We start from the raw sequence: 10,260 nt of genomic DNA, 5'->3' as shown, positions 1-10,260 counted from the left end.
ACCAGCATCTGCAGTTGTTTATCTAGTAATAATGGGTACTTGAAGATTGCCATGTATATGGTGGGACAAGGAGCTGTTTATGTGCTGTGTTTCTGGTCCTCTATGGCATAAGGCGTAAGATTTTAGAAGATATCTTTGTTTTCATAGAAATGACAGCAATTGATCATTTCAATTAAACCGTGAAGACAATTTCTAATTTACGTGAATGCAAGGACTGATGTCCGTGGTATTTCTGAACTTAAACAAGTAGCTGAGCTACGTATGTGATAGAAGCAGATGCCTGCTCTGCCACTCAAGACCATGATGCGACCCCCCCGCACCTTAACTTCAAACATAATATTCCGACAATCCACGTTAATCATTTTAAAATGCAAAATTCTATCAGTCTTTTTGAGTGTAACTATCGGCTAGTCCCCCAGAGTAAGGAATTGCAAAGACTCATCAATGGACTTTAACCTAAAACATCAACTTTGTTGTTGTTCCTCTTCCCAACGATGCTGCCAGACCTGCTTAGTGTTCCCACCACTTTTCGGTTTTTATTTGAGATTTCCAATATAAGCAGTGTATTGATTTCCATTGTATTAAATTCTTTAGCGGCCTAGTTATTCAATCACTCCTCAATGACAGATTTGGCATTCCAAAACCATTCTTGGGAATCGTCCATGGATTCTTCCAACAATTAATATACCCGTATATTTTAAGTAAGGCGACTGAATCATACCCAATAATGTAGATGTGGTCTCATCAAGGCCCTCTGCAATTGTTAGATATCTCTTCTCTTGCATTCAACCATTCTTGCAAGGAAGGCCAATATCCCTGAATTAGACACAAAAAGCTGGAGTAACTCAGCGGGACAAGCAGCATCTCTGGAGAGAGGGAATGGGCGACATTTCGGGTTGAGACCCTTCTTCAGACTGAAAGTCACGGGAAAGGGAAACGAGAGATATGGACGATGATGTACAGAGATAAAGAACAATGAATGAAAGATATGCAAAAAAGGAACGATGATAAAGGAAACAGGCCATTGTTAGCTGGTTGTTGGGTGAATAGGATTTTCGATTATACAAACATAACACCATTGCAGCTCAAATACTTCCTTCCCCCACTTGCCCAACCATTGATTGAGCAAGCAGTTCACTTGCCGCTCCCACCTGTCGACCGTCCCACGGTGCTCGGCGAGTATGCGGGGCAGCTTGGGTCGAATTGTAGTTTTACATCGGCATCCCAGCCAGCCAGAGCATTGGCGTAAAGACTCCAGCTCCCAGAGGGCAATGCGCCGGGGGAGTGACGTAGGCGGAGTGTAGCAGTCTTCTTGTGGAACGTAGCCCGGAGCCGGGGGCGGGGAAAGGGGCCAGTCCGCGAGATAGGCTCGGCAGCCGTGGTGGGCGGGGGCGCTGTCGACGAAGCAGCCGCTTGAAGAAGGGAGGTTAGGGAGGACGCGGAGACTGCACCGGCGGCCGGGCAGCTTGATCGGCTGGCTGCAGTAGGAGGGGAGGGGAGGAAAGGAAGGGAGGATTGGTGCTGGTACCGGGCGAGGGCTGCGACCTGCTCCGTCCGATAACACTGCACCAATCCGCGCCAGTTTACCGTCGCTCGATCGTGACAGCTCCTTTCCTCCCTCCCCCTCGGGTTAATCCGTTCAACCCCCATATATCAAACAGGGCTGCGGCGAGTCCGGCTGGGCTTCACGGTAGTGCTGGTAAATCATCTGCTTAAAAAACCGCGACATGAAGATCAAGGACGCCAAGAAACCTTGTGAGTTTGTTAATTTATAGATCTTTTTACCCTCGAACAATAACGTCATTACACGTTACAGTTTGTGGGTGGGAATAGTTAATGTTGCCATTTATTCTGCATCGCAGCAGTATTAGACGGCCAGTCAGTGCGCAATGCCTTGTGTTCCGGCGGGGTTTTTTTCTGCACGAAAAGGACAATTGGCAGTAAATCGAAGTGAAACGTCCACTGTAATGAAAATACGTCCGAGAACCATCTTTCAGGAAATAGCCCTTCGCAGCGTAGCTTCCCTCCCCCTTCCTCAGGAAGTGGTGCCACCATAGTAATGGAAGAGACCCGCTGTATTCTCATTTGCAAGAAATGTGCAGATTGGTTTGATGTTCCGTGATATAATGTGTTTGTCAATTAAGACCACATCAGCGGCGAGAGATCCCTTGTACTGACACAGCACGGATTGTCAGGTTTAGATTTTATTCTCCATCTCCATTTTCCAAATTTCCTTTATCGGGGTAAGGTTTTATATATGTGTGTTTGGTCAACGTTCTGAAACATCATGTACTGTACAGCACTATACTTTATTACAATTTATTTTGTAATTTCTGTTAATTTTGTTGAGAGGTTGGCGTTTGGTGGCAAGCTGACGTATTTATAAAAACCTTGTGTAGGAAGGAATCGCAGATGCTGGTTTACACCGAAGAAAAACACTCTTGTATAAAAATGACATTAAATGAATTTAATTAAATAGATTTCTGCCCTTGTAATGCGACAGGGAATGCATTTTGGGAATCATGTCAAATATTTATATTTCTCTGCATTTCTATTTAATCCTTGGGAAACTATATACATGCTTTACATGAAATCAGAGAACTGATTTGGGGGGGGAGAGGGGGGGAAATATTCAATGTACTTCTCTTAGCACTTTTTAGTGGAACATAATTTGCTGTTAAAAGCTAGCACCCAATGATATTTTCAGAGAAATAGGAAAAATAAGTAATTCAGGGAATCTTCAGAAATGAATACTTAATGCATAATGTAGTAACAAGGTTAATTATATGCAGTTATATAACTGGTATGTTATATAGTTCCAAATGCAATTGCTGTTCAAAGATCTGTTTCCATCATTCCAAATGCAAGTGTTGTTCAACAATCTATTTCCATTGTGGACATACCCTGCAGTACTATCTTCCTTACATATTTCTTATTCAAGTTATTAGTAAATGATAATGCTATAACTACTGGATTGTCGTTGTAGACCCATCTCTTTCATTCATGTCCTACAGAAGAGGAAATCTGCCCTCTTTACCCTGTCAGTTGTGATCTAAAATTCTCCATTGTTCTGTCACTTCCATCAGTATTTAGAATAAGTCCAGCGGTAATAGGACATACTGAGAAATAAAACGTTCTTTAAGGTTGCTTATAGTCTGTCCATTTCTTTTTAATCCTCCTGGAGGTGGCCTTCTGTACATTGCAATGTAAACAGGTCAAGGGCAATAAGCCAGTTTGGTATTCCGGAAAATGCAAGGAAGCATGGTATTTTTCAAATGTCATTCGAGAATAAAAAAGCAAACGGGGTGAATGGTAGCGGGGGAGAGCTGGGTGTAACAGCGAGAGAGAGAGAGGGGGGTAGATGTGAGTGGGAAACATGGGGAGACGGTGAGAGGTGGGGGAAGAGAGGTTTCAGTTAGACAGACCACCACAGGTAAAGCCATTGGCTTGTTGCTTCTAGGAGAGTCGAGAAAATGTCCTCGATCAAGAGAATGCAACGTCAGAACCTTCTCATCTCGATGGCGCTGGGGATTTCCACTGAGTGAACTGAGTGTTCTTACCATCCTTGTCGTACTCCGGCGTTTTGTGAGAGTGGTTGGATCCCAGGGTCGAGGAGTCAGCTCCCGACAGGTGAGGGGGCCGCGGTAGCTGGTGCCGCTCCACTCGCCGCTGTAAGAACTGACACCTCTACTCTCGGGTCGGGCGCTGCCTCCTTGACCCCGCTGCTCGGCGGTGGCCGACTAGGATTTCAGAGGATCGGCAATGCCTCACTTCAGCTCCTGATCCTCTGCCGCCTGTCCAGATAATGTGACCGATGTTGGTTGAGCTGAAGCTGGGATCCAACCACTCTCACAAAACAGCGGTGTAAGACGAGGACGTTAACACTCAGTTCACTCAAAGCAAACTTCAGGTCATTTGTTCCTTGCGCCCGTGGAAATCCCCGCTCCCATCCATCCCAACCACGGCGCAACAGTCTAATGTGTAGGAAGTCTGAAGGAGGGTCTTCTGTAGAGGGTCTGCGGAAGGGAGTGTCAGCCAGGCCCGTAGGCAGCACGGAGGGGAGGCGCCAGCCCCAGCTCGATTCTGCCTGTCCCGCTGGCAGGACATGCAGGGTTGAGCTAGAGTGTGTGCTTCTTTTCCACACTGCCTGCGGGCCTGGGCCATCGCTGCCAGCGCCCCGCCAGGACAAGCAGAGCCGAGCTGGAGCCAGCACCCCCTCCGCCGGCCCGGGGCTGCCCCAGACGCCACTGGACAGGATACTCTGGAGGGGATGGGGACGGCCCAGCGGAGGCTGGATAGGGACAAGACGCAGGTTTGCACCCATGCAGTGGCACAGCTGCCGCGAGTGTTTAGCCCGAGCGACCTATGACCTGTGCATGCGCAGTCGGAATACCGAACTGGCTTAATGAATCAAATTTTTAAAAAGCCTGCTAATACTACAAATTCTGAAGAAAAAAAATCCGGGGAAATATTGACAACTTCCAGCAGGTCAGATAGCATCTCTGGAAAGAGAAATAAAATTCATGTTTCGGGTCATTGACCCTTTGTTAGACAATTAAGTTTGTTTCTTCAAAGGATGGAGAGGGTTTTCATGACCTTAAGATATCTCAAAGCACTTTGCAGCCAATTTAGAATTTTTGACGTATGGATACTGGTAATGTTGGAAACTCCATTGCCTGCTTGGCAACTGTAATAAAATGCCAACCGGATGATTTACTTTGATGACGATAGACACAAAATGCTGGAGTAACTCAATGGGTCAAACAGCATCCCTGGAGAAAATAAATAGGTGACATTTCGGGTGTAGACTCTTCTTCAGACTGGGTCTCAACCCAAAAAGTCACCTACTCCTTTTCTCCAGAGATGCTGCCTGACCTGCTGAATTACTCCAGCATTTAGTGTCTATGGTCTAAACCAGCATCTGCAGTTCCTTCCAATGCATTTTGTTTGAAAAATAAATATTAGTCAGAACTCCCGTTACTTTTTTAAATTAGTGGATTGAGAAGATCCACAGTTCTGTGGCAAAATGTTTCTATACTTTCGTCAATGCTGGACATTTGACAACATATACCAAATATGGAGATCGATCAGCATGCCCTTTGTACAGTAAACAAGCAAATTATGATCCTACTTAAAAGTTAATCAAGATGGGTGCCGCGTTCATGAATCTCATAGAACTCGTGGCTCTAGTGACCTGCATTTGATCTTAAATTCTGAGATTGTCTGTGGAGTTTGCATGTTCTTTCTGTGACTGCAAGAGATTTCCCGGGTGCACTGGTTTCCTTCCCCGTCACGAAGAAATGCGAAATTGTACGTTAATTGAGTATAGAAGTTGGGAGGTCATGTTGCAGTTGTATAAGATGTTGGTGAGACTGCATTTAGAATATTTTGTTCAGTTCTGGGCACTATGTTATAGGAAAGATAGAAAGGGTTCAGAAAAGATTTACGAGGATGTTGCCAGGACTAGAGGGTGTGAGCTATAGGGAGAGGTTGAGTGGGCTGGCTCTCTATTCCTTGGCGTGCAGGAGGATGAGGGGTGATCTTATAAAGGTATACAAATTCATGAGAGGAATAGATCGGGTAGATGCACAGAGTCTCTTGCCCAGAGTAGGTGAATCGAAAACCAGAGGGCATGGGTTCAAGGTGAAAGGGAAAAGATTTAATAGGAATCCGAGTGGTAACTTTTTCACACGAAGGGTGGTGGGTCTATGGAACAAGCTGCCAGAAGAGATAATTTAGGCTGGGACTATCCCATCTTTTAAGAAACAGTCAGACGGGTACATGGATAGGACAGGTTTGGAGGGATATGGACCAAGCGCAGGTTGGTGGGACTAGTGTAGCTGGGATATGTTGGCCAGTATGGGCAAGTTGGGCTGAAGGGCCTGTTTCCACACTATCACTGTGTGACCACTGGGTTTTATATTTAAAAGTCACCCTTGTGCAAGTGAGTGGTAGAAACTGGAGAGAGTAATTGGAAATGTGTGATGAATAAAATGAGATTGATGTAGTGTTCGTGTAAAGGAATAGTTGGTGCAGAAGGTGGGCCTGTTGCCATGCTGTATGACTCTATGAAGATCAGTGGATTAGTAAACACAGACGTAATTTGCTTGTCTTCAGGGGATCAATGGGTTGTAAATGCTTTATGCTACTGACCATAAGCAACCAAAGTTGGGGTTGTCTTTAAAAAATAATGATTTGCGAATTGCCATAAAGGGCTGTACACTGATTTTTTTTTCCTGCTCCTTTATATAGTGATTTAATGGTGCTGCCTTGTCATGTCATGCATCTTGAGCACTGCACAATAATTACAAAATCTTGCATCTCATCAGATGATTTGTAAATTGTTCATTTTTTTTTCACTTCTTAATGGTAAACACTTTTTCGTGGGGAGAAGTGAGCGGCAGAACCTCGAGCATCTGCCTTTTCTGACGCGTAAAGTGTTTCCTCATCATGAATCATTTCAGCTTGGTCACTTGACCTATTTTCACTGACGTCCTATCACCTTCTTTCTTCTCCAAGCCTTTATTGGCTAAATGTGCCAATGGTTCCCCTCTACTTCGATGTTGTGTCCACCCTTTCAGAATCCCTACATCTGTCTTTTTTTTAAATGGCCATGACATCTTTCATGCCAGCAGTTGGTTAGTTGGCCATCTGCTTTTCTTCTGACTCCTTGTACTAAGTGTGCCTTTTAATTCCAGGTAAATCCACTATCTCCATGATATAGCACTGAAAGTGTCCAATTTCCTCATGATTTACTGTGACGGTGACCTTTGTCAATGTTTCTGCAGCTCTGCCAGTGGTTGACTAACTGTTTCCTATGCTGTCCAGCTATAGGAGATTCAATTCAATTCTACTTTTAACATTCTCTGTTATTACTGGGATATCCATTTCATCTAAGATACATACTAAGATGTGCACCCCTGGGCTCTTCCAGGTTCAGTCCTTCCTCTTACCTTCTTGATTTTACTTTGTTTTATCATTGTGAGACATGATGTTTGTTTCGTTGACAGAATCCTCTAACTGTACACTTTTGCTGAGCTACTGCACTGCTTGACCAAAGTACAATTTTGAATAAGTCTCAACTTTCTCGAACTAGTTGAAAAAGTTAAAACTCTCATCATTCTGCCTTAAATGTTCGCTCTAAATAGCATCCTGCTGTTTACAATCACTGTATATTTTAGGCTATAACTTTATGTTCAATATCTTTTCCATCTCAAAGACGTGGATTTAATCTCTGTAACTTTGAGTGTATTTTTATCTAACTGCTACAGAAACTCGGCAGAACAGCTTAGTTACATCCGACATTTCAGACCCCAAAGCTTTTCCTTTTGTATATCTCTCTCTTCATCTGTCATCTCCTGTGGCTCACACAAAACTCCTATCTGGTTCTGACATCTTCCAGAGTGTCATGTTTACCTGATGTCAACTTTGGCCTCTTGGAGCTTCAAAATTAAAAACAAAATTGATTGGTTTTGTTTATCAAAAAAGTGCATAAATCGGAATTTATATAAGAACAAAATGCTGGAAATACTCAATGTCGGGCAGTATCAATGGAAATAGAAACAACGTTGGTGTACTGACAGGGGTTTTTAACATGAAATAAGAATTATTTTTCTGTATAAAAATTTTTTTTTTTTAAATGCTGCCTGACCTGCCAAGCATTTTCAGACTTTCAATTTTATTTCTTGGTCCTGTGTCCACATTCAGCGAATTTCTTGTTCAAGCACTTAAAATTTCTGTTCAATATGCGAGTTATGTGCATTTTTAATCTGGGGTATATCAGGATAAATTTTAGTAATTTTAAATATCAATATTCATTGACTGTAGGCAATAGTGAGATGTTTCTGTTAACATATGGTATATAACATATTTTGCCATTTCTTTGCAGCATTCCCCTGGTTTGGGATGGATATTGGTGGGACACTGGTGAAACTGGTTTATTTTGAGCCAATAGATATCACGGCTGAGGAAGAGGAAGAGGAGGTAGAAAGCCTAAAAAGTATTCGAAAGTACTTGGTGTCGAATGTTGCCTATGGCTCCACTGGCATCCGAGATGTGCATCTGGAGCTCAAAGACATGACACTTTGTGGCCGCAAAGGAAACCTGCACTTTATCCGATTTCCTACACATGACCTACCTACCTTCATTCAGATGGGGAGAGACAAGAACTTTTCAACACTACACACAGTGCTCTGTGCCACTGGAGGGGGTGCTTATAAATTTGAAGAAGAATTTCGTACGGTAATGAAATGTTAATTACACCTTGTACCAAAACTAATCGTATCTGAAGTTAATATGCATTCTTACCAAGCTTAATGGATAGCAATGATCGAAAGGCTCCCAATTTAATTCATTTCCATCCCATTTATGGCTGTGGGGTGTCCAGTATTGAGTTCAATTAATTGCCTGCTGATGCTGTCTAACGTTTGTGCCTTTTATAACTAACCACTTAAATGAAGCGGTAATAGCTCCAATTACCATCCTACAGATTTAGTATCTACGAAAAAGAAAAGATAGAAAGAAAAGAACATGGAATGGTGAATGATGTCAGATGGATTGTGTACAATAGAATTGCTGCAATATCTTTGCATTGTTCTTTTTTTAGAAACCTCAAAATTGTAGAATGCACAAAAATACATTTATCCATCCCACAATCCCAGCAGGGATCTCTGCTGGAATGGAACCTGAGTTAATCAACACTCTACCACAGCATGAAGCTCTTTCTCTGCCACAGTCTGATGACACACTATTTTGCCTTCTGCAAGGATTTAAAACCCAATCTTAATTTATCTAGTAGTATCTGTTGCCATACAATTTAATCCTTGACCTCTGACCTCAACAATAATAAATTAAAGTGACAGCAGAACATTGGTGTTGCAAAGACTGTCTACTTTCATAGTCTAATTTATTGTAATCCAGTTTATAGCATATTAGGATCATCACATTAAGCACCATGGAAACATTATAAACATGTAATTATAACATTACACGGGGAGGGAGGTTGGCAATATGGTTTGTCGCACAAATGGAAAGACTCCACTCTTCCGATTCAAAGGCTTCAATGCATTCTCATTTGGAACTGAAGTGAGGTGGTACACTACAGTAGTCTACTTGCAAAAATTGTTTCTGTTGATTCTGACTTTGGTGTTATTTTATTTTTGAATAGTGAATGGCGGTGTTGTGTCCTCCATTCTCCATAAACGACCTGTTCAAAGCCGTGCTCTCTGCACCTCTCCCTGCCAACTCCTGCTCACTTATCGCTTTCTCCCTGCTGATTTGTATTTAACTCACAATGCCTGAACACTTGCAAATTGAAACTCCCATGATTGTGCTTAACCTTCTTGATGCACTCAATCCTTTCACAATCTGTTATTGCCCCACCTTTACTTTAACCCATAAAAATAATAATAATTAAAAAAACGGTGGCACAGTAGTAGCATTGCTGCCTTACAGTGCCAGGGACCCGGTTTCGATCCTGGCTACGGGTGCTTGTCTGTACGGAGTTGTACATTCTCCCTGTGACCTGCATGGAATTTCTCCTAGAACTTCTGTTTCTTCCCACATTCCAAAGACGGACGAGTTTGTAGGTTAATTATCTTGGTATATTTTTTTTTAACGTAAAAAGTGTCCCTAGTGTAGGATAGTGTTAATATGCAGGGATCGCTGGTCAGCGCGAACTTAGTGGACCGAAGGGCCTGTTTCCGCGCTTTTTCACTAAACTAAACCGCTTTCCTCCACACCTCCAATCAATTTATTCAAGTAACTCTGACCTTTTCTGTATCTCCTCAACGATAATAATAATAATAAACTTTATTACGGACTCAAGGTCCAGACAAGGGGCAACATTACATAAAAATGCATTGCATATTAAAAAAATATCATAAAGTACATATAAAATCTTAGTATATCACATAAAAGCATCATAAATTAAATTAAAAAAAAACACAATACATGAGTTAAAAATCCAGATTAAAAGAATGATCAATGCCCTACAACGATAATGCAGTGTCTCCACAGCTGGGATTCATAGCGTGTAGTGCTAACCCTTATGTTTGTCAAGGCCACAATAATTACATTTTTAGAGTCATTTATCCCGCAAATGAAGTTATACATGTGATTTCTTAGGATAGCTTCTAAAGTACTGACTCCTGCAGCCACAAACATATTACTGGCACTACACCATCTAGGTTTCCTTAGCAATGTTCTCATGGCATCGTTATATGCCACCTTTGGTCTCTGCAAACTTGTCTTTCCATAGTT

The 10,260-nt window shown here is 42.5% G+C and overlaps 1 protein-coding gene across 1 annotated transcript in view; it reads left to right on the top strand.

Moving 5' to 3' along the window:
* Nucleotides 1-1,387: 1,387 nt before the first annotated feature.
* LOC129701617 (pantothenate kinase 3) overlaps nucleotides 1,388-10,260 on the top strand; it is a 29,225-nt gene continuing 20,352 nt past the window's right edge. The window contains exons 1-2 of the mRNA XM_055642930.1: nucleotides 1,388-1,755; nucleotides 7,889-8,241. Of these exons, the coding sequence (XP_055498905.1) occupies nucleotides 1,728-1,755; nucleotides 7,889-8,241 (381 nt within the window). The 5' untranslated portion in view covers nucleotides 1,388-1,727. The remainder of the gene's footprint in view (nucleotides 1,756-7,888; nucleotides 8,242-10,260) is intronic.

This window comes from Leucoraja erinacea, chromosome 11 (genome assembly GCF_028641065.1).
Source record: "Leucoraja erinacea ecotype New England chromosome 11, Leri_hhj_1, whole genome shotgun sequence".
Taxonomy (NCBI): Eukaryota; Metazoa; Chordata; class Chondrichthyes; order Rajiformes; family Rajidae; genus Leucoraja; species Leucoraja erinaceus.
The sequence above is the reverse complement of the archived record's forward strand: the minus strand, read 5'-3'. Positions and strand labels throughout refer to the sequence as shown.